This window comes from Pseudorca crassidens, chromosome 17 (genome assembly GCF_039906515.1).
Source record: "Pseudorca crassidens isolate mPseCra1 chromosome 17, mPseCra1.hap1, whole genome shotgun sequence".
Lineage (NCBI taxonomy): Eukaryota > Metazoa > Chordata > Mammalia > Artiodactyla > Delphinidae > Pseudorca > Pseudorca crassidens.
In genome coordinates this window covers 56,657,964-56,683,607 of record NC_090312.1, presented here as the reverse complement: position 1 = coordinate 56,683,607, position 25,644 = coordinate 56,657,964, and the positions used below count along the sequence as shown (strand labels likewise).

Here is a 25,644-nt window from a genome sequence, read left to right as displayed (position 1 = left end):
AATTGGTGCAGCCACTGTGGAAAATAGTATGGAGGTTTCTCAAAAAACGGAAAATAGAACTACCACATAACCCAGCAATTCCACTACTGGGTACATAGCCAAAAGAAACAAAAATACTAATTTGAAAAGATACATGCACCCTAATGTGCATAGCAGTATTACTTACAATTGCCAAGGTGTGGAAGTAACTTAAGTGTTCATCAACAGATGAATGGGTAAAGAAGATGTGTTACACATATACAATGGAATACTACTTGGCCATAAAAAAGGATGAAATTTTGCCATTTGCAGCAACATGGATGGAATTGGAGGGCATTATGCTAAGTGAAATAAGACAGAGAAAGACAAATATTGTATGATATCACTTACATGTGGAATCTAAAAAATAGAACAAACCAGTGAATAAAACAAATGAACAAACAAAAAGCCTACTCACAGATATAGAGAACAAACTAGTGGTTACCAGTGGGGAGAGGGAAGGGGGCAGGGGTAATATAGGGATAAGGGGGACAAAAAGGTTATTCTGGGATTATATGAAATGTGAAACTTCAAAATTGTAAAGCACTTAGTATTTAAAGAATCTTTCATTCAATAAAAAAAGAAAAAATAATAACCTTGCAGAGGTATACAATGGCACTATTAATAGCTAACACTTATTATATACCAGATACTATCCTAAGTGCTTTATATACACAAATTCACTTGGACTTCAAAATAGCACAATGAGATGGGTAGTTTAGTACCTCATTTTCAGAAGGGACAACTGAGGTGCAGAGAAGGCTAGTAAGTTGCCTGATGTCTAGTAAGTGGTAGTGTCAGGATTTGAATACAGGTAGTCTGGCTCCAGTTCTTATATGTTTATCTATGTTAAATTATGTCTACATCAAATTCACCTGCACAGTTCTTTTGTATAAAAACTGCTCTTCTGTGCTAATTCTTAAGCAAGATCATACTGCACGGGCTTCCCTGGTGGCGCAGTGGTTGAGAGTCCGCCTGCCAATGCAGGGGACACGGGTTTGTGCCCTGGTCCGGGAGGATCCCACATGCCGCGGAGCGGCTGGGCCCGTGAGCCATGGCCGCTGAGCCTGAGCGTCCGGCGCGTGTGCTCCGCAATGGGAGAGGCCACACAGTGAGAGGCCCGCGTACTGAAAAAAAAAAAAAAGAAAAAACTGAAAAAAAAGATCATACTGCACGTGCTACAAAAATCAGAAGTAAATGAGAATTATGTCTTTGTAAATGTAAAAAGGATAGCACAGTATTAGCAGAATGCTTATCACCAGGAGGATTTGGTCAAAATACTATATACCCTGTGTTCTCTTTGTCCCTTTCCTATACCCATGATACTACCTTATTAGATTAGATTTTTTTCAAGCTGTGTTAAAAATAAAAATCCATTTAACTATCTTTGTACATTTATATAAAAATATCAGTTATGTATGTTATGCAGTTATAACATTTCTAATGATATGATTGGAAGAGGCTTGTCAGTTTTATATAAATATACCAGATCATGTAATTACTTCCCCTTTTATTTGTGCAACTATAGAGCACTTAGAGTTTCTGAAGTTCTTCCATATTCTCATTTGATCTCATTTGATAGGAGACTTTAAAAGACTGAATACAGTGGAAGAGGGCATTAACCTAGGTTTGCAGGTTAAAATGTGACCTAATCACAAGACTGTAGCTTCATATTTAAAAAAAGAAATTTTTTATGGTGCAGACAAATGTGCTGCAGTGTACTGTTTGCCTCTTATTCCTGCTCTTCTGACGGTTTGTAAGGTTAACGCAGCAGTGAAAAATAAGCACAGAATATGTTTGTTTCATCTCCCTCGGTCAGTACACATGCTAATAAGGCTCCCACCAGGGAGACCCTTCCTCCTGTAAGGAACTGGCCAGAATTTTTGACTCGATGAGCCCAACTCCATCATGAGCAACGGATAATGGTTTTGAATACATCAACACTGCATGGTTATCTTTTGCAACAACAACAAAAAATAAGTTATGGTTTTAAAATGCGTGAGTGTTTGAAGAGTAGAGTGAAAGGAAAGACATCCGACGTACACTGTGCCACACAGGCTGGCTGCCCTCTGAAAATGATACAGGGCTTACAGGAAACTAGTACCACCCCATCTACTGTCCTCCATAATCAGATGTCATAGCAAACTGTCTGCTTAGGGATGGTCAAAGACAGCATAGCTCCTTTACAATTCAAAAATTACAGTTCTTTTCACTAAGAGAATACACATACACACACACACACACACACACACACACACACACACACAGAGCCCCTAGGCTAGAAGTAGTAAAGTAGATAGACAGTTATAATAAAACGGAAATTATAGTATAATAAGGAGTCAAAGGAAATCATATCTAATTAGAGAGGAAAGAGAAGGGCTTCTTAAGAAAAAGATTACATTTGATGGAACCCTCAAATGCAGGTAGGATTTCAACCTGGAGAGTCATGGGATGGAGTATGTGCTCTGTAGGCAAAGGGAACAAGTGTTAACCAGGACAAGAAGTTGGAAAGTGTGTGGCGTGTTCAGATAACCAGCCGCATCAGTCAAAGTCCTCTCTTCTTGGCATGGCTTGTGAAGCCTTTCCTATTCTCTTCCCAGCTACCTGTCCATCCTGCCTCTCCAGCTGCTTCCCCAGGGTTTGAGCTATGGCCATTCCTCCAAAATGTCATGCTCTACTCCATGCAGCTGCCTCCCCTGCCTTGCATACCTGCAGTGCTGCCTACCTGGCCCTATTTCTCTCCTTATTATTTTACCATTCTAGAACTAGAAAGGACGTTGAAGGTCATCTGGGACAATTAACTCCATTGTTGCTCCCCCTGCCCTATTATTTCAAGGTTTTTTTATTGCCATGAAATCTCCCTCTTGCATTTCTTCTTTTATTCTTGGACAGTCTGAAATTACCGACAGGACTGGATATATTCAGTAGCCAGAGGCAGCTGCCTTTGCTTCCGAATAAGCCCACTCCTCGCTTCTGGCGCACCCACAATTTCCATGAGAGCAATCAAAAGGATCAGAAGGAACCAACTCTCACTGTACTGATAGGAAACACCTGTTCTAACAAAAGAGTTCCAGTAAAATCTGGTGCAAGTCTGGATTTGTTATTAATTAGTCAAAAATAGTATTGTAGAGCAATTCATTTCAACTTTCGTGTGCATATGAATAAGCTCGGAATCTTGTTAAAATGCAGATTCTGGTTTACTAGGTCTGGACTACCGTCTAAGATTCTGAACTTCTAACGAGCTTCCAGGTGATGTCAAAGCTACTAATCCTTGAAACACACCTTGGATAGCAACATTGTAGAGAATAATAGAGAATTTTTAAAATAGTAGAACCATAGTAGAACCGTGGACCATTCCATTGGATTTAGTAAACAGTTAAGATCTTCCTGTGTCAGGCACTGGATATTTAAAATTGAACAATCAATGAGAGAGACATGATCTCTCAAAGATTTTAGAGTGTGGTGGGGTGAAAGACACATGCACAGATTTTAAAATAATGTGGTAAGTGCAGGTTGCTTTGGGTGGATGGAGAAGGCTTTCTTAGCCCAAGGATATCATGGCAAACTCCCATGGTGGGCAGAGGAGATGCCCATGGAGGACAGACTGAGATGAAATAGTCAGAGTAGGTAAAAGGAAAACTAAGAGGAGTCCAAAGGAAGAGAAGGCAATTTCAAGAAGGACTCCGTGGTTAGATAAGACAGAGAGGCCTGACGGGCTGGGAGCTTGGGTGCCTAGTGGTGCTCAACACAGAGAAGACAGGCCGGGAGTACATGTGACCCACTTGAGAGATCGTGTAGCCAAACCCCACCATTTACAAATAAGAAAACTGAGGCCCTGAGAGGAAGATCACTTGTCCCGAGCCCTGTAATCCTTAGCTACAGACTTAAATTTATTGATATCTAACCTAGAACTTTAAAGAAGAAAAACAAAACCAGGAAAGTACAAACGAATTGTAAGTAGCACAGTTTCATTACGTAAAAAATCCTACTGACATCAACAATCAGAAAGGGATGTTTAACATGCATGATATGCACATTTTGTGCTAAACACTCTGCTAAGCCCTTCTATTTACATTACCTTGTTCTATCTCTGAATCGACCCCAGCAAGTAGGTATTATTCCAATTATTATGGAAGACACATTTGAGACTCTAGTGGCCTACATGAGAGAGACACATGAGTAACTAGTAACAGAGAGCCTGGGAACTGAAGTTTAGTGGGAGGTCCTGGGCTCCTGGGCTGTTGTCACTGCTGTGTGATCCTTCTCTGGCAAGCAGAGTTACTCCGTTACAGGAAGAGACTACGGGAACATTAATAATGCATGTCTGTATTATAATTAGACATAGATCAGGAAAGGAAAGCAAATCATTTTGGAAATGAATTTGTCTAGAGCGTCTAGTAGATGGTTCAATTTCACTGATTTTATGTCTTGCAAATTCAGTTTGAGGCAGACAGACGTGCTTTTATCATCACGCTTAACTCCTTTGGCACCGAGTTGAGCAAAGAGGACCGCGAGACCCTCTACCCGACCTGTGGCAAGCTCTATCCCGAGGGACTGCGCCTGCTGGCCCAAGCAGAGGACTTCGAGCAAATGAAGAGGGTAGCGGACCATGGAGTATGTGTTTATCCCGGGTTCCCGAAATGTCTTGTGTGGTTTCATCACCTGTACTTTAGAAGCCCGCATATCACATTTACACTTCCTATCTATCTAAAACATTTATAATGTTTGTGCAATAGAAAGCAGTATCTCTTGCTGTAATGTCTCTCCCAAAGAAATACGCTGAGTTTCTAACCCAAGCTATTGGTGTTTTTTAAGGTCCCTGCCAAGCAAGTACTTGTTTAAATCTCCAAGGAACGGTCATTTGACCCCCTTTTTTTTTTGCAGTGCTTGATAAAGCAAGTTCCCCAAGAGACTGGTGCAGTGTTCTGGAAATGTGAGCTCATGCCAGAGTTATGTAAAAGAGCCTGACCCAGCCATTCTTTCAAGTGCCCATTGGGCAAACAGTGTTAGGTACAGACTGTCTACCTGAAGGACAGCGGAAAATATGGACATACTGTTTATACCACTCCCTTTGCTCAGTGTCCAGGATTCGGGAAAGAAAGGAGGGCTGCTATGTCCTCTCCCACTCCAGCACCCAATTGCTCTTAGAGAGCCTGAAGCTTCTTAGCTCAAGGTTATAACCTCATCCCCTGGTACCGTTCCTTCTGACCTGCAGACAGTAACATACAGACCCTCCAGGTAGCTTTTCTAGAACTGGGATGACACCCCTCTTATCTTTGCCTATGGATTTCCGAAACCCTCCAGGAAAGATAAGCCAGCAGACAATGCGTGAACCTTTGTGACATCTCTTGTGTCACTGCAAGAGGTTCTTTAGCATAATATTAAAATTTGAGTTTCTCCCCAATTTCCACCCATTCCTCACTTGAAATTCCATAATGAATTTTAATCAGTTTTCATCTCAAAGAACCCATGAAGCCATACTGATTAAACCACAAGCACTCCTTTAGCCTCTATAATGTGTCTAACTAGCCCTAAGAATCAAATGTGGAAATCAGCTCAGTATACACTGAAAGTAGAACTGCTTTTGCCTCTTGCCTTGTAGGCCTGAACAAGCCAATAGAATGGAATGCCATCTGTACTCTCGTTGTTTGGATTTTTTGGTATTTCCTCAAGAAGCCAAAGATCCTACAAGAAAAATTGTGGCCTTCTGGATAGATTTTCTAAGATGGGTGCACAGTTTCTATATTGCTGGAAAAATATAGTTTTTATACTTATAAAAAATGAAAATTTGTTAAAAAAGCAATTTCTTGTCTTTGTTTTTCAGGTATACAAGGCTTTGTTTGAGGCTGTAGGTGATGGCAGTGGGAGAAAGACATTGGAGGATGTGTTTTATGAGCGTGAGGTATGATGTAAATGGAAATGCTGCTAGCTTATGCACTCTTTTTCTCATACTCTGGGTCTTAGTATTTCTTTTTTTTTTTTTATTTGGGTTTTCTTTTTACAGTTTTCTTTTTACAGTTGATCAGGCCAATTGATTATATACATTCATAGTTTGAATGGGTATTAGTTAGTATCTCTGCCTTGGAGAGTCAAGGCACTGTGGTTCACATATGATGGCTTCTTGTGGGATTGTCATATCCAGACAGATGTGCACATAGCAAAGCTCTGGAAGTAAGGCAGCCATTCTGTAATTATCTAGAGAAACAAAGCTAGGATGTTCTCATGATCACATATTGACTGTCCCCAGGGAGCACACCCTGTTAAGTGCATCCCACTCGAATCTATCCCTTTTTCAAGAAGGATTTATCACTCCTGCGCACAATTAGAACACTTAGGAATTATTTGCATGGAAATCCATCCCGTCTAGATTATTCTCTTTCCCTGAAAAGGCAGAAGAATACTTGATCCATTTATAGCCAATTCCTGAGCTACTGAAGTGTGCAACAAGAGGACTTCAGGGAAGTGTAGCCAGGTAAAGTCCCCCAAATCTGGAGACTTTTTTCTAGTGTACTTTATCCATTTCCCTAAAACCACTGGTCCTTCCATCTCAGTCTGATTGGAATTAACAGAGAACCCTGAAATTCACCCACACTTTAGGGTTAAACTGGCTTGAGAAAGCAGTATGGGGGTCTTCCTGTAAGTCCTACTCTAGGCATTTTCCAACAATTCTCTAGAAAGAAGTAAAAGCAATGCAAGTATTCCCATATAGTAGGGGTATTTTAAAATTCTACACTATTGCCCTTCTGCTGCAAAGACAGCTGTTAAAGGAGCTGCCCTTGCCAGGAAAAATGTGTGACGGTTTCTAAGAGCAGGGGGCCTCCCCTACCTGACTGCTTTGCTTGAGGTTTTCAGAATTACGTGTGGGACTCAGTACCTCTTCTCCTTTTTTCTAAATGGAAAAGAATAAAGGAATTGTTCCATTTTAGACTGTACCCCAGTTAAAAAAATGTTTTTTGAAAATTTTCTTTTACTGATCTGCCTTCTGCAGAAAAACACTATTCAACTGCATGTTAAGTTGCTGCAGAGCATCCTAAGGAAACTCATAATATCACCTGGTCCAAATTCCAGAGGCCTGTGCCATTACCCTGAAAGGGAGTTCAATAGCCTAAAAACCACCTTAAAATTTAAAAAATTGTGGCCAAGGAAAAATACTTTATCTAAATGAGACCAGCCTACTAGCTAGAAGCCAAATAAATATCACTACAAAGTCACACACACACACACTCCAAAGTCCTCCTAGGAATCTTGGTGCTAGCAGTGCTGCTGAGATTTGGAGCTTGTCTTATGATTTTACAAACTTACTTTTTACACTACTGTTGTCTGCCTTTCTCTGCAGAGTGACGCTCTCCCTTTAGACTTGCTGAATTTCCTACTGCTTTCCTTTCTTTGACACAATTTAGAAATTGTCTATTTAAATACAGATAAGCACTGCACAAGCACAAACCAGTCTGTAGCTTAATATTATTTAATTAAAGTAGTATGTTCCAGAAGAGTTGATGGTCCATGTTTTTTCTTTCCTTCCCCAGGTACAGATGAATGTGCTGGCATTCAACAGGCAATTCCACTATGGTGTGTTTTATGCGTATACCAAGCTGAAGGAACAAGAAATAAGAAATGTTGTGTGGATAGCCGAATGCATTTCACAAAGACATCGAACTAAAATTAACAGTTACATTCCAATCTTATAACCCAGTGAGGGGCCTGAAATGCATAAAATCATAAATGTTAAAAGGAAGTTACTGAGGGAAATAGGAGTCATGTTATATTATCTAGATCACACAAAACTAAGCCACGCTTCACTTCATGAATTGCAGACCGACTGGAAACGCAGCAAGCCAACCCTGAAACAAAGCATTTCTTTTTCTTCCAGAAGCTTCCACATCTTGCTTCCACATTTATGTCTCATTCTTCACCTTGCCTTAGACATTAATTTTAATTAACACTATGGTACTTTTCCTATTCTTATTTTTGTTCTTTTAAAAATCAAATCTATTAAAAGTATTTTGCTTTCCCATGATTCTCCACAGGCCCAAATACTGAGAGTCTGCTTTATTTTTTAACCGTCCATCCCTTCCCTAGGTCCACAAAAATCCAGAGCTGTACATAGCCAACATGGACCACATATGGTGGAAAATACCATATTTTTTTCTAATACACTTTGATCTGGTAGGCTTGGGAAAGCTACATAATTCCAAATCATATTCCATAGATGCAGGTAGTGTTACATTTGTTATTAAGGCTACCACTTATAACTAATTTTCTTACAACTTTCTTTAAATAAAAAGTATACCTCTCTTTCTTGCAGTTTCTTCATACTTTGCCTGAGAAGAAAGTAACTCCATTAGTTGTATTTTATTCATTCAGAAGCATAAATCACAGGTTCGGTTTACAAGATATGGATTCTCTATAAAACTTCAGTAGAACTGGTGCAGAGAGCTACCCAGAAAAAGAAAAAGTGACAAACACTGCTCTAGTGCTTTCTTCAAAAATAAAAAATTCCTAAATAGAAAAATCTGTGTTTGCTATAGTTTAAAAATTAAACATATATCCATATTTGAAAGTTCTTCAAGTGAGAATATTTACAGAGAATATACATATACTGGTAACTAGAATTAGGCACAAAGACCAAGAAGTAAATCAATTTTTCTGCAAAATTTCAGAAATTTTTTTGTAGAACATTTTCATAATTTTAGTGATAGGAATGTTTAAGCATAAGGATAAACAGCAGCTCATACCGCCAGAAAGAAAGCCAAGTGCCTAGCCTCTCAGCTGTGCGAGAAGCCTAGGCCACACCCCAGTTCTGATGGCAGCGGGGAGCAGCTGGTGCAGGGCTCCGGTGCAGATCCATCAGCTGGACCCAGGGATCCCGCTTCCCACGTATGGCCTCTGGTCTGGAAAGCATCCTCCCTGACTTGTTCCTGCCCCTGCATGCAACTGCTGTCTTCCACTCTGAGGCCTGGATGCCAGGAGACATCTACATTTTACATTTTCACCCATGGTGTCTACAGTGGGGGTGCGTGAGGATGGGGGTCAAATTCTGGGCTTCTTTAAGGGTTGAGAGCAAAGATGCTGATAGGAAAGAGGCAACTTAGAGAAAGTTGATTCTCAGACTAAGCCCTTCCCACCCACCTCTGCATGACATGCGTGGGGGCCCTTCATGCGCCACAAGGCCACAGGCTGATGATACTTCTCTTGTTCCCTCCATATAAGCAATGAAGCTTCCAATCCCCCAAACCCTTTCCCTAGCCACCGAGTGTAACCATTGTGTGAATAGAGACGAATTTCCTATAACCTCATGAGGCAAGTACTGTAAAATGTGCCCCTATTAGAGAAGGGGATACACGCTCTGCAATTTGAAGAACTTGCCTTGAACTTACAGCTTTTTAAGTGTTGCTGGCATCTGACTTCTCTGTCTTACCTCAGGCAACTGGTCCACACTGGAGAATATGGACATTTGAAAAACATTACGTATGCTAGAAAACGAGGCCAACAAATCAGGTACATAAAGCAACATAGAAAACAATGAGACAAAAATGTATTTCTTTTTCTAAGTGATCGAAGCTGAGGCTCCCTACCATCCCTTTCCCACCCTCCTCCCAGCAGTATTTCATCAATCTGTCATATTTCCACCTGTATAATTTGCTACAGTTGGTCTTGGAACATTGTATTCCAGTGAATTCTATACCCAGAATTGCTCTCAGTCTGCAGCCAATCCTGCCTGTGCGCTGGTGCCGACTTCCAGCCATGCCCCCACCCCCCTTCATCCAGCTCCCTTTAGCGTCATTCTCAAAGGTTCGAAAGTACTTTATCAGTCTCTCCGTGGGCAGGAACCCGTTAAATCTCTAAGAAAATTTTGCAGTCAGGAGAATTTGCGGTGCTAGGGGATTCAAAATTAGCAATTGCAGTTCTCAGGATATTTGGCGAATATCTGAGAGAAAAAAAATGCCGTCCTTTTGTTTGTTGCAATGCTTTAGGAATGCTGAGAGTAAATGGAAATGACCATTTTGAATCTGGGTGAGTTTGGGCTAAGGCTAACTTGCTGGATAGTGGAGGAGTTGAGTTAACCATTGGCATGGCAGCAATGTAATAAGACATTGAGAAAGGGAAATAAATATTTGCAGAGTGAAGAAAGACTTGGTGATGATCAGATTTGAGGGGTTTCATTAGTAGTAACTTTTAGCCTACCACTTGAAAAATGCTGTCAATGTCAGATCTCACAGGTAAGACGTAGCTATATGAGAAGGACACGATTGCAGTTCCACCCTGTTTTGTCTTAGTTTCAGCAGCAGACAAAATTCTCCTTATTGTTTGATGCATTTCAGTCATTGTGAGTCATTTTCTCTTCCCTTTCACAAACGGAGGCATTAATACTAATATGTGGGGAATAGAATTGCTGAGGAATATATGTGACTTTATCAGACCATATCATTCTTAGTGATTTCATCCCATATGTCTCACAAGAGCTGATGTTAGGAGTTTTGATGACATTTTGGATTGCTGCAGAGTCACAAAATCTATAAGCTTTATAAATATGAAAATAGGATGTAGAAACTATCATAAAGGCCAAACCACCTGCCCTGAGCAATTTCCCATCCTGATTTTCCTCTTTTACATCTTCATTATTCTATCTGGCCTCTCATCAGTTACTTTTCCACCCTCCTCCCGCTTTCTCCTCAGTCACTTTGTGCTGCAATTTTCCGCTTCCACCACCAGCTTGATCACTAATTGAAATCCCTCTGGTCAAGTTGGAATTCTCTTTGGAAAGAAAAGAGATACGTTAAGAAGATGCACATTGAAACTAGTGTCAATCAATATATTAGAAAGGAATTGTCCCCAGAGAATTATCACTCTGACCAGATCCACAAAATGTCATTTAAAGACTAAGACCTGGGCTTCCCTGGTGGCGCAGTGGTTGGGAGTCCGCCTGCCGATGTCAGGGGACACGGGTTCGTGCCCCGGTCCGGGAGGATCCCACATGCTGCGGAGCAGCTGGGCCCGTGGGCCATGGCCGCTGAGCCTGCGCGTCCGGAGCCTGTGCTCCGCGGCGGCAGAGGCCACGGCGGTGAGAGGCCCGCGTACCGCAAAAAAAAAAAAAAGACTAGGATCATTGACAAGCTGTAAAACTATATCAGTAGCTCTGTGGAGACTTCTGATATCCCTGGGAATGTTGTTAACATTCCAGCCAGTGTGGCTCTCTTATTGACAAATTTGGAAACAAGTTTTTAAAATAAATAACTAAATAAAGAAATAAGAAAATATTAGGTCTCCATTTCAGGTAGCAAGAACTAGGCTTCCAATCAATAGAGAGGGCTATCATTGAGACTGGTTGCAGCAGCTTTACATGTCTACACACTCTTTAAAACTCCCCCACCAAGAGATGGGATCTTTGTCCTTCCTCCCTGAATGTGAACTGGCCTTAGTGACTTAACTCATAATCAACAAAATCCAGAAAAGCAGTGCTGTATGACTTCCAAGGCAATACAGTTTCCTTTGCTTACTGGATTTTGGAGTCCTGAGCTACAGCCTAAGTAGTCCAGCTTCCCTGAGCCTCCCATTCTGTGAGGAAGCCAAGCCACATAGAGAGGCCAAGTTTAGACACTCAAACCACATGGAGAGGCCAGGTATAGACAAATATGACAGTCCCAGGAGAGCACCACCCAATAGCATCAACTAACAGCCACGTCTGGCCCAGTCAATCCTTCAGATACTAAAGCCCAAGCCCAATACTTGAGCACAACTGCATGAGAAATCCCCGGGGAGAACTATCTAGACAAGTCCTTCCTAAATTACTGACCCATGGAATCCTTGAGCTTGAAAAAAGAGTTGTTTTGAACCACTGAGTTTGGGATACTTCCATGCAGTAGTACAAATGGAACAATGGTACTCAGCAGTCATCCACTGAATGTGTCCTACAGGGTTTTGTGGCCTCTCTGAAGTCCTTTCTAAGGCCTGCCTAAGTCATCTACTCTCCAGCCATCTTTGCAGGTGGTCGGGGCAGGTGTGGTTTTCTGCACATATCACCTACAAATGAGTCTTGACTCTGGCCCGGAGGGACTACCTCTATGCCATTCAGAGACAGAAATGACATCCTCAGGGCCAGATATGAACAAGCAACTCCAGGTGACAATGTGGCATCTTGTTTTCCAATAAGATTTGGCAGAAACAGGTTCACTGACACTGAATCTAGCTCTTCAGAGGTGACAATCATTATAACATTTGTCGTTTTTTGAACAAACAGCAGTTTTAGATTTAAATCATTTATACATTTTTCTTTTGTAGGATTTTTTTAAATTAAAGCAGTTCATTCTCTATTTAACTGTTAATGCTGAGATGCATATTTCATTATGTAAGATGTTCACCATTTTAAAATTTTTGCTTTGTTTCAGTTTGGGTTTTATTTTTAATTTTCTGGGTTTTATTTAAATATGAGTGAAATAGTAATATATTACAGTTTATTTCTGCAACATCAGGAATTTTTATTTTTTCAGCTTCCTTTAGGTATAAATGACAAATAAAATTGTAAGATATTTAAAGTGTACAATATGATGATTTGACATACATAGACATAGATATTGTGAAAGGATTCTCCCCCATCAGGTTAACACCATTTTTCTTGTATGTGCAAGAACATTTAAGTTTTACTCTCTTAGCAAACTTCAGTTATACAATACAGTGTTATCAACTATATCCACCATGTAATGCATTAGATTCTAAGACCTTATTCATCTTACAGCTGAAGGTTTGTATCTTTTTACCAACTCTCCCTAATTGTACCACTCCCTGCACTTGGTAATCACTTTCTACTCTCTGCTTCTAATGAGATTGACTTTTTTTTTAATATTCCAAATGTAAGTGAAAATTAAAAGGAAATGTACGGCTAATATTTTAGTGATCTTCATGATTAGATATTTTAAAAAATGGTACTGATGAACCTAGTTGCAGGGCAGGAATAAAGACATAGACATAGAGAATGGACTTGAAGAAAATGGGTGTCAGGGAGAAGCTAGGGCGAAATGAGAGTAGCATCGACATATACACTACTGAATGTAAAATAGATAGCTAGTGGGAAGCAGCAGCATAGCACAGGGAGATCAGCTTAGTGCTTTGCAATGACCTAGAGGGGTAGGATGGGGAGGATGGGAGGGAGGCTCAAGAGGGAGGGGATATGGGGACATATGTATGCATATGGCTGATTCACTTTGGTGTACAACAGAAACTAACACAGTATTGTGAAGCAATTATACTCCAATAAAGGTCTATTAAAAAATAATATATTTCTTAAGATGTGTGGAGGCATGGAAGGGTGGGTGACCATCAATCCCAGCTCCCAGGGTCCAGATCACATGGTTGTGTACAAGGATTCACCCTGGTGGTGTGATAGTGGTTTATATTGAATAAATCTTTCAGAGCCTGAAAGGCTTTTCAGTAGAAAGATCAGAGGAAAGTCATGCAAGATCCACACATACAAATAAATAAAGATAAATCATATCATAAGGAATTAGCAGTTCACAGTTCAACTGTTTCCTGTGCTGGAGGTAATTCTGTGAAATACCAGGATTATCTGAGCCACTGAATTTAACATGAATTGTTAACAGTGGCTTTAATCATTTGGGTTCAAATAACCCTATAAGAATCTGATGAACACTGTGGATACCTTCCATTAGAATAATAGACATTACACTTTCACCTAAAAATTTGCATAGTATATGAAAAGACTATGGATCCTGTAAAATTCACTCATGAGCAACCTAGAAGTCTATGGACATAGATTAGAAACCTCCATTGCATAGGCTGAGGAATGAAAGAAAATGACAGGTTAGAAAGTAATAGATGGGAAAGGATTTTAATTTGATGAATAAAATATAGATACTCATGCACACTGCTCATCTCTTAGAAGGGCATCTTGTTCAGCTGAGCAAATAACTTTGGGATGGAAACTGTGGTGGAAAGGGCTCCCCTCATGGCCAGCAAGTTCAGTCATGGCAATCATGGAGATGATGGAGGGACAGGGGTCACAGTCAGTTTGCTCTCATTATAGGCTAAAGCATCTAACTCTGCTTAAAACTATTGATGTTCATATCCATCAAATACATTAAATAATGCTACTGGGGTTTTTGCAAGTAAAGTAGGTGAAAACTTTGCAGATTGGTTGAAAATAATTGCTGACCTATAAGTATAATCAACTGAACTAGAATGGGCACTAGTTTTCCAGATAAGGAAACTGTGATCAGAAGAGCTAAGAGTATGGGAGCCAAAACTAGGTCTCAAGTGTCCTGTCTCTTCCATTTTATATATATTTTTAATATAAATTATATATATATATATATATATATATATTTCTTCATGGTGGTTTCATTTTTATTTTCTCGTTAAGTTACAGCCTCCAGTTTAAGACTGACGTTCTTGTTTGGTCCAAATATGTTCTGTGAAAAATGACAGAAATCCTGTCAAACTAGCTTAAAATACAAAAGGGAAACTTACCATCTCATGCCTTTGGGAATTTGTAGAGCTCATGGACCTGGACCCAGGGCTTCAAAGACTTCATTAAAAATTGTTTCTCTCTCTTCCCCATGTTGGGTCAGAGGTGACCAGCAGCAGGCCTGGGTCACATTGCACCAGCTACCCAGCCTAGTGGAAACTGTTCCTCTAGTCCAATAGAAACAAATGTTCTGGATTTGATAGCAACTGACTTGCCAAGGCATTTCACATAAACGTTTGAAATTATAATTTTTATTATTCTACTAATATTTGAGAAAAGAGGAAGCATTTTTTTAAAATTTGTTAATTTACTTTTATAAGTTACTGGAATAGTAGAAACACTACCTATTTTACCTAATCATTTAATCGTTTAAGCACTGAGCCTTTACTGAGTACCAGGACATATCATGCCCAGGGTAATTTGGGAAATAATTTTGCCATCGTTCAACACTAAGTGCCAAATACGTAAAATTATTTGGAATACTAGTTATGAAAGCTTTGGTTTATTAAGGTTTTAAATTTAAAATGTTAATAATTGGGACTCCTCTGGTGGTCCAGCAGTAAAGAATCTGCCTTCCAATGCAGGGGACACGGGCTCGATCCCTGGTCAGGGAACTAAGATCCCACATGTCACGGGGCAACTAAGCCCAAATGCCACAACTACTGAGCTCACACGCCTCAAAGAGAGAGCCTGCGTACTGCAAACTACAGAGCCCACGCACTTGGGAGCCCAAGCACCACAACTAGAGAGAAGCCCACGTGCTGCAATGAAGAGCCCGTGCCACAACGAAAGATCCTGCATGCCTCAACTAAGACCCAACACAGCCAAAACATTAAAGAAAATAAATAAATTTTTAAAATGTTAATAAGTTATATCATGACATCTTAATCTCCCTCGCCCATCATATACAGCCCGTAAGTAAATTCTCCCAATTCTACTAAGAAAAATATTTCTTTAATCCACCACCTAAATCTAATCCCTCATCATCTTTTGTGTAGATTAGGTCCATAAACCTCTAATTGTCTCTAGTCTGTCATTATCCCCACTACAACTGAGAGACCTAAGACCTTATCACCCTTTAAAAAAAAACAAACAAAAAAACACCTCTTCCATTGTTTCTCATTGCACTTGAAATAAAATCAAAACTTTACTACGACCTACAAGGCCCAGAATGGTCAGGCCTTTGCTGCCTTATCAATCTCTTCTCCCATTGGCTTCCTTCTGTCCACTATCCCATGCTCAGTGACTTTCTTTCGGATTTCCAGTACCCTGAACTTGTCCTCATGTGGGGGTTACCATGTTCTTCTCTCTACATAGAATCTTTTTCCACTGGATTTTCACATGGCTTGCTCCTTTCCTCCAGGTTTTAGCATCATATTTTTCCATATTGCCCAGCTCCAGTGGGCACCTTTCCTATCTTTGGAATTGTGAAAACCACCAGTACACAACCATCATGCATATTCAGCTTCTCAAAGACTTCTTTCAATCTTAAGGAAATACCTTTTATTGTCTCTCTGAAATCACCCTGTTCATTACCTTGTAAATCTTACCACAATTTATAACCATAAATGTATTTGTTTGTTTTGTAATGTTGGTACCCCCCCCCACCCAACTGTGCTCCGTGAGAGCAGGATATTTATTTTTTTGATCACTGCTGTATACTCAGTATTTGGCACAGAGGCTGGCATATGGCAGCCCTTAATAGATATTTGTTTTATGAATGAATGAACAAATTCTTCCACCTGCAAAATTCATAGATTCGAAGTAAGAACTGCTAAAAGACGAACTGAGGCATATTAAAAATTTTAAGAGTTTATTTAAGCAAAATCGATTTCACTTGGGCAGGTCCAAACTGGAAGGAATTAGGCATGCTCCACTGACAGCAGCTAAGGAGAAAGACTTGAGGGAAAAGGCTGAAGCAAAGGAAGGAAATTATTCGAATGGCTATAGCTTACGTGTCTGCCTTGTTTGGGAAAGCTTATTTGGCTGTTTCTGATGCGTTGTCCTCAGGTTTTTATTTCTTAACCATGAGGCATTTACACATCTAAATTTTGGTTTGCTTACAAAGGCTGCTAAGGTATTAGGACCATCTCAGTCTAATGTCCTCCTTGTGTACCTAATTTAATAGTAGGAAAAGCCACAGTATAACTAGGCCAGGGATCCATAAATTTCCTTTGAGGCACAGATATTTTCAGTGCCCAGGAAGATAGAAAAGCCAAAACAACTGAGTCTGAAAGATTGTCACCTCCTCAATCAGTGAAAACAGAAACACACTCGAAGGTGGTGACCCTGCTGGCTCCTCTGGACCAAAGTGAGATCTTCAGCACATAGCAGGCATCTAACACATATTTGTTGAATGAATAAGCCCATATGCGGGGCAGGTATTGCATCACTATTCACCTCTGACCCTTGCAACAAAAGGGGAAAAACTGACCCAGGATCCACCCCAAGCACAGCATGCACTGGGAGTCACAGCAGCCAGATTGCCATCTTTGCCTGCAGTCACATTTGGCACAACCACAGCAGAAGCCAATCCAGTTCAATCACAGAAATACACTTCAGCCAAGAACTGCTTGACTAAATGGAGCCTACCTCCTGTGGCTTACAAACACAGGTGTCCACAAAGGACAAACCAGAGGAACAGGGAAATTAACCAGAATTGTTCCCTGGTGTTCCCTGAACCCTGAGGTAAATGTGGGTAATTACTCTCAATCCAATTTGCCTGCCTGCTCAAACCCTTAACATCTAACTTGAAACTCACAGGGGTTTACAATACATAAAGAACTGGTTATTTCCCTCATTTATGCAGCATATTAAAAGAGAAAACAATTAGACTGAATTATCAAACGAGGTTTACTCTGCCATGCACTGTGTGTTTATTCAACTAATTATGTTATCTCTCTCCTTCAAAGGGTTCAAGGCATGTAGATAACAGCAAAAGCATAGAATATTCGACTTTAGTGATGAAAATTAATGGGTATATTAAGGGGGAAAAAGATGAATGATATTTAGAAAAAGGAGAGGAATGGAAATTATCTCAAACAACTGCAGGTGGAATTTAAGGTTAATTGCAAAGTCCCGACATGACTGAAACGTTACTGAGTGTCTCTCTGTCCACCAGGCACCAAGCCACACCCCATTCATCCCATCAAGAACAGAAAGGCACTCAGATAAGGCTACTTTCAACTAAAGGAGTAGCTGAGATTTTAGAAATAATTGTTTTGGGGGGGTTCACATTTATTACATACTCTTAGTATAGTTTCCTGATATTAGTTGGTATTTAGGCATCTGTTCCAAACAAACAATTTTCTTTTCTTAAATGTGGAACCTTTGGGGAGAGAAAGAGGGCTGTTCCACAGTGGTCTTCTTCAGGTATAAGTTAGGTAAACCATGCCCAAACACAGACTAAAAGCCGCATGATCTCACGAAACCTTATGAAACCTCATGAAACCTCTGTCCTTATGCAATTCTTTTTCGAGGTGAGGAATGCTGAAAATGCACTCACTGAGGAATAGCGTTGTGTTTCCTCAATGACACCCACTCCTCCTAGGTGCTTAAACAATAAATCTGATCTGCCAAATGTTTCTCAAATGTGTCATTCCAAAAGAGGCACTCCCCAAATAAACCAGTTCAACAGTCCTAATACTTGAACTTAGTGAAACTTAGGAAGACATGAAATACAGCCCTAGTTGGAGGAAAGTAATCAAGATGAAGATATTTTGCACATCCTGTTCATTATTTAGTTGCTTTTCTGACCATCTGTCTGAAGTCCTTTCTCCAGAACTTACTTCACCACTATGGAGAACTATTTTAAGACAAGAATACCTCAAACAGCATTATTTGCTTTGATACTACGTGGGAGTGGGTTTTTTTTTTTTTTTCAAAACAAACAACTTTTTATTGGAGTATAGTTGATTTACAATATTGTGTTAGTTTCAGATGTACAGCAAAATGATTCCGTTATACATACATATATATATTTTTTTCAGTTTCTTTTCCCTTATAGGTTATTACAAAATACTGAGTATAGTTTCCTGTGCTATACAGTAGGTGCTTGTTGGTTATCTATTTTATATGTAGTAATATGTTTATGTTAACCTCAAACTCTTAATTTATCCCTCCTCCCGCCTTCCTCTTTTGTAACCGTAAGCTTGTTTTCTATGTCTGTGAGTCTATTTCTGTTTTGTAAATAAGTTCATATGTAACATTGTTTTTTTTTAGATTCCATATATAAGTGATATCATATGATATTTCTCTTTGTCTGTTGACTTACTTCACTTAGTATGATCATCTCTAGGTCCATCCATGTTGCTGCAAATGACATCATTTCATTCTTTCTTATGGCTAATATTCCATTGTGTATATGTACCACATCTTCTTTATCCATTCCTCTGTTGATGGACATTTAGGTTGCTTCCATGTCTTGGCTACTGTAAATAGTGCTGCATTGAACATTGTGGTGCATGTATCTTTTTGAATTATGGTTTTCTCCAGATGCATGCCCAGGAATGGGATTGCTGGATCATATGGTAGCTCTATTTTTAGTTTTTTCAGGAATTTCCATACTGTTCTCCATAGTGGTTGTACCAATTTACATTCCCACCAACAGTGTAGGAGGGTTCCCTTTTCTCCATAACCTTGCCAGCATTTGTTATTTGTAGACTCTTTAATGATGGCCATTCTGACCTGTGTGATGTGATACCTCATTGTAGTTTTGATTTGCATTTTTCTAATAATTAGTGATGTTGAGCATATTTTCATGTGCTTTTTGGCCAACTGTATGTCTTTTCTGGAGAAATGTCTCTTTAGATCTTCTGCCCATTTTTTGATTGTATTGTTTGCCTTTTTTGATATTGAGCTGTATGAGCTATTTGTATATTTTGGAGATCAATCCCTTGTCTGTAGCATCATTGCAAATATTTTCTACCAGTCTGTAGCTTGTCTTTTTGTTTTGTTGATGGTTTCCTTTGCTATGCAAAAGCTTTTAAGTTTAATTAGGTCAATTGTTTATTTTTGTTTTTATTTCCATTACTCTAGGAGACAGATCCAAGAAAATATTGCTGCAATTTATGTCAGAGTGTTCTACCTATGTTTTCCTTTGGGGATTTTATAGTATTTGGTCTTACAAGTAGATCTTTAATCCATTTTGAGGGTTTTTTTTTTTTTTTTTGTACATGGTGTTAAAGAGTATTTTAATTTCATTCTTTTATATGTAGCTGTCCAGTTTTCCCAGCTCCATTTGTTGAAGAGGCTGTCTTTTCTCCATTATATAATCTTGCCTCCTTTGTCATATATTAATTGACCATAAGTGTGTGGGTTTATTTCTGAGCTCTCTATTCTGTTCCATTGATCTATGTGTCTGTTTTTGTGTCAGTACCATACTGTTTTTATTACTGTAGCCTTGTAGTATAGCCTGAAGTCAGGGAGCATGATTTCTCCAGTTCCGTTCTTCTTTCTCAAGGTTGCTTTTGTTATTCAGGGTCTTTTGTGTTCCCATACAAATTTTAAAATTATTTTTTCTAGTTCTGTGAAACATCCATTGGCATTTTGATAGGGGTTGCATTGAATCTGCAGACTGCCTTGGGCAGTATTTTCATTTTTAAAATATTGATTCTTCTAATACAAGAACATGGTATATCTTTCCATCTCTTTGTGTTATCTTCAATTTCTTTCATCAGTGTCTTATAGTTTTCAGAGTAAAGGTCTTTTGCCTCCTTAGGGAGGTTTATTCCTAGGCATTTTATTCTTCTTTGATGCAATGGTAAATAGGATTGTTTCCTTAGATTCTTTTTCTGATAGTTCATTGTCAGTGTATAGAAATACAACAGGTTTCTGTGTATTAATTTTGTATCCTACAACTTTACTGAATTCAGTGATGAGCTCTAGTAGTTTTCTGGCAGCAAGCAGTGGGGGTTTAAAAACCAAGTTTTTATACCAAAGTTTTAAATGATTTCAGAGGTGACCTTCATCCTCTATAGTCACCCTTCAGGATAACAGAGAGGGGCCTGTCATCCATGGAGGTCCTTCCCTCTTAATATCATTGCGTCATCCTCCAAAACAGAGGTCTTTACTCTGCTAGACAGAGCACAGCAGTCAAGAGCCTCATAAATACATGTCTCAATCTTGTTAGGCATCAAACAAACACACTTATACTCTAAGAAATTAATTGGTTAGAGCAGAAAAGCCTTTGAGTAAACGAGTATGAGATTCATGAATTTGAATATATCTTCCCTAGCTTCCAGAACTTTGTGGCCTTAGGGATGTTACTGAACTTTTAAGATTGAGTTTCCTCATCTGTGAAAGTGACAGAATCATAACTACTTCTTAAGATTGCTATGGAATTTAGATTAAATAATATGTTTAAATGTTCAGTACACAACCTGGCAAAAAATAGGAGCTCAGTAAATGTCCTATTCATACCTCCTTTGGACAGACCTGCATTTGAATGACTTGTGCATGTGACTGTCCCAGTCACCAGGTTGAAAGCACCATCTCTTAATTGCTTTTGTGTCTCCATTAGTTCACTACACAATGTTTGCTTAAAATCAATCATACATGCTTTTAAATAAAATCAAACTTTGCTACTGGATATTGACATATACAGATATATGACCAAAATAATTTTACTTAATTCCCAGGTTGACTGGGGATTAATTAATTCTAATAAGTGGGGACCGTCACCTTCCATATCAACCTGCACAACACTATATGGTCTCTTGTGTACAGTAATTTCTTCTGGTTCCAGTCCATGGACTCCCTTCCACGAACTCCTAGAGCAGCTCATGTTCTGGTCTTGCAATTCCAGTTACTGCTTCCAGCTCTCCTTGCCCTTCGCTCTCCAAGTCCTTCACTGCATGTCTGCTGCAATACCACTCAGCCCATAATCATGTCACCTATTATGTTTCCTGGGACTCATCACTCTTCTTTTTTTAGTCTCCTCCCCTCCCCAGGTCTCAACTCAGTCTTACAATAAATTCTAATAGAAAGTTACATAAATATGTCCCTACGTTCTTAAATAGAAGCCTCCACACTGGATGGAAACTCTTCTCCGTGACTTGAGATCCTACCTTCCACCACCTGCTTCTCCATTTTTTTTGTTGTTTTGTCTTCACAATTTATATTTTAATGATTTACCTTTTTTAGAAAGTATCTGTGGGGTCACAAAGTCTGAGATGAAGAGAGGTCCCAGGGCATCTGGAAATCTGGAGTCCTGCCCTTGCTTAATTTCCAAGGACATAGAACACCTCCTTGTACCAAGAAGTGTGAGGGCATCCACAGAGCAGCCAGCATTTGGAATGTGCTCTGTTGTGTCCCATCCCTCTCGCCTGATACTTATAGGCACATCCTCACACCAGAGCCCACCCAAGTGCAATTATTCTCTCCATAGCCCTCTCTTTGGGTGCTGTTGCTTTTTTTTTTTTTTCAGTGCACAGTATGTACTTATGTCCAGGAGTTAAATTTACAGCTGCCATTCTAAAATTATTATTGTTAGAAAGTATCTTTCTTTATAATTTCAGAATATAAAAAGGGGTAATAAAAAGGCCCAAAACAATAATAATACAGAGTTGCCTCGGGGGCTACTAAACTGAGTAAGCCCATTTGCCTTTCTTTGAAATGACTCCAGACAAGTCCATGTTTTGTAGTCTTATGATTGCTTTTTCTATAATTTTCTTGCCCCTTCTCTCACTGTCAGTGTAATAGAAATTATTTTTTATTACTTTTCTCTAGCTTCCTTCTATCATATCTGATTTGCTGCTCACCTAAGTCGACCAATAAAACTATACTTTTATACCAATTAGAATTGGGTCCAAAAGATACGTAAATAGGGCTCAGGGTAAGCTTAAGTACCTGGGTGTTATGTTGCAGCTTTGAATTCTCACTAAGCCCTTTGGCTTGATGGATTATTTTCTATTTCCTGAGAGCTGAGCTTACTTTGTTAAATAACCACTGGGTACATGAAGAGTTTTATAATATTAGTGTTCTTGTTGACAGGAAGTGGTGTCACTGAACCAGCAGACGGATATGTCGTCTAAATCAGTGTTAAATCATGTCTTGTGACAAAATTTAAAGACCTCGGGTATTGGAGATGCCAACTGCCAAACTGCATTACAAAAACAAGCCTTTAATTCCTTCTGATTATTAAGTATTCCACTGAGTATGTGTGTGATAACAAATCAGGAGAGGATATTTTCTTCCCAGTGTTCTGCCAACTCTCTGCTTGAATTTAACACTTTGGCTGAGCACATTTCCCCTTTCTGTTTTGTCCGGGTAAATTTTGTTTTTTTGGTTTCCTGTCATATAAAGTTATGTTTACAAAAAGGCTGTATCTTCTAACCTCTGGTCTTTGGGTAGAGGGTATTTCAGACTGTACTGGGAGGCTAATTAGTAAGCAAAGCTGCTTAGTGCCAGCTGCTATGGAAACATCAGATACTACATTCTGTCAGACTATGTCATTTTAACTGGCATTGAGGGAAAGTAGACCTAATCTCTAGGAACAATTTAAGCCAAAATTCTTTACTAACTTGATGCGACGTTTTAAATTTGAAGTGACAAGTCAGCTTCTTGAAAGGGAAAATATATATTCTTTTTATGAAAATCTTGAGAATACACCTGAAAAGGAAAAAATGATTTAAATTGAGTTGATTATGGTTTGTGGAAAAGATTATTGTGTATTTGTACCCTTTTGTTTCTGCTAAATCTAATCTCTTAGAGGGCTATAAAATCTGTCTGCTCAAAGAACGTCACTGTGTGGGTTTTTAAGAACCTAATCATTAACCCACGGAACAGAGGACCTGCCAATCATGTTTGCCGTCCTTCAGTACTTTTATAATTGGCACTTCGGTTAAGATTCTTTCATTTTCAAGCAAAAGAAACGTACTCTAGCTAATCCAAATGAATTAGGAGAGTGTGTTAAAGGGGTGCTCACAAAATCAAAGGAAGGACAGTACAGACCTTGCAGAGGACAGAAATCAGAGCAGATCCAGGGAAATCACTGAGGTTGGTTGCTCACAAAATTCCTCTCTTAGGATTCACATCAGGTGACTCAACTCTGAGAAGCTTCAGTTTCTGCAGATCTCCATTCACTGTCGAATGTCTGGGGAAGGAACATCCTACTGGCCTAGGCACAGTTAGCATCTCTATCCTTATTAACAGCCACTGCCAAGGATAAAGGGTAGAGAGTGAAAGGGAAGGGAATATGGTCAAGGTCACTCAGAGAATCACTGTGCACTGAGCAGCAACCCCATTCCATCTACTGTTATTGGTGATGTCATAATCAGGCTCTATATTCATGGAGCTATAAACAGACAATTGGTTTTCCTATATTTTTATCTTTTTAAATTAATGAATAATTTCAACACTTTATTAAATACCTACAGTGTGCCAGGGAGAAGACAAAACTCCAGGTATAAAAAGATAAGTTCTGGGACTTCCCTGGTGGCGCAGTGGTTAAGAATCTGCCTGCCAATTCAGGGGACATGGGTTCGAGCCCTGGTCCAGGAAGATACCGCATGCTGCAGAGCAATTAAGCCCGTGCACCACAACTACTGAGCCTGCATACCGCAATTACTGAAGCCCATGTGCCTAGAGCCCGGGCTCCACAACAAAGAGAAACCACTGAAATGAGAAGCCCGCGCACAGCAACAAAGACCCAACACAGCCAAAAATAAATAAATAAATAAATTTATTTAAAAATAAATAGAAAAAGTTCTCACTCCAGTAAGAGCTGCAGATGTGTAAGTAATGATTAGCATCATAACAGATATAATTCAGGCTTGTGCATATTTAGGAAATTATTAGAAGCTTTGAAGAAAAGTATCAATCTACATATACCTGAAGATGTCAGGGAAAGATTTTCAGAGGAAAGAATCTTTGAGTTATCATTTTTTTAAAGTTGAAGTATAGTTGATTTACTTGTGTTAGTTTCAAATTTATAGTAAAGGATTTAGTTATATGTATAAATTTTTTTCAGATTATTTTCCATTATAGGTTATGAGTTGAGTCTCAAAGGATAAGTGGGAATTCATTAGGAAATGGAGATGAGAGGCATGCCCTACAGAAAAAGTGCATTTTCGAAGCATACAATACCTACAAAGGGTAGAAGTAAGAGACAGTGTGGCTCACTGGGGAGATGTGAATAATTCAGTACTGTTGGAGTTTGAGAATCTGAAGGGGAAGTTGCTGAAAATGAGTCTGGAGGAAAAGGCACGTCCCTGAAGTTTCTATTATATAATATTAAGGTCTATGGACCAGATGCTTTAGGCAATAGAGGGTCAGTAAAGGAGTTGTGATTTGGGGTAGTGACATGTCAATGTTGTTTTCAGAATGATCATTTTGGTCTTTTCCAGTAGGTGGAAAAGAGTATGAACAAGAGAAGAAGATCTGCTACATGGAAGTTGCAACAGAGCAGAAAAGGGAGGTCCAGGGAAATTCAATCTTCTTTCTCAGGCAGCAGACTAAATGGTCGGGTCACTAACTGGGAGGAGGAACTGAAGAGAATGTTGAAGCCATTCAGAGGCCAAGTGCATACATGAGTCTGGAGTCAGAAGAGAGACATTGATATTTCTGAGTCAACAGCATAAGATAGCCATTCAAAGCGTGGGTATTGATGAGGTTTCATACATAGAATATTTCGAATAAGCACAGACCTCAGAATGGAACCCTGGAGACTATAATTAAGGGATGGACCAAGGAAAAGAAGACTGAATTGGAAAATCAAGAATAATGGGAGGAATGTATAAAATGGATAACTAATAAGAACTTGCTGTATAAAAAAGTAAATAAAATAAAATTCAAAAAAAAAAAAGAATAGGAGGAAGACCAGTAAAGAGCAGAAATAACAGAAAGTAAACAGAGGAAAGGGAAGAGAGTTTCAAGGAAGAGTACATATTGGTTAGGAAGAGACTTAGCTGCAGGTGACAGTTCTCTCTTACATAAACTAGGTGTGGAGCTAAGCAGCTGGTACCAGTATGGGGGCTCCATTATAATCCAGCTCTTTCTGCATTCTGCCCAGCATCTTGATAGTCCAACTTAGTTCCTCAAGATTCATCTCAGGGGAAGGAGGACACGTTGAAGAACGGAGCACTGCTCCCTTGAAAGACATCACTCTTCACTTTACACTTCTTCCATCTGTTGACAGAATTTTGCCA

The 25,644-nt window shown here is 39.4% G+C and overlaps 1 protein-coding gene across 2 annotated transcripts in view; it reads left to right on the top strand.

Moving 5' to 3' along the window:
• Positions 1-8,313, top strand: part of ATP6V0D2 (ATPase H+ transporting V0 subunit d2) — a 46,653-nt gene extending 38,340 nt beyond the window's left edge. For both annotated transcript variants that reach the window (XM_067711943.1, XM_067711944.1), the window contains 3 exons: positions 4,459-4,632; positions 5,843-5,920; positions 7,545-8,313. In XM_067711943.1, coding sequence (XP_067568044.1) covers positions 4,459-4,632; positions 5,843-5,920; positions 7,545-7,706 — 414 coding nt within the window. In that variant the 3' untranslated portion in view covers positions 7,707-8,313. The remainder of the gene's footprint in view (positions 1-4,458; positions 4,633-5,842; positions 5,921-7,544) is intronic.
• The last annotated feature ends 17,331 nt before the right edge of the window (positions 8,314-25,644 follow it).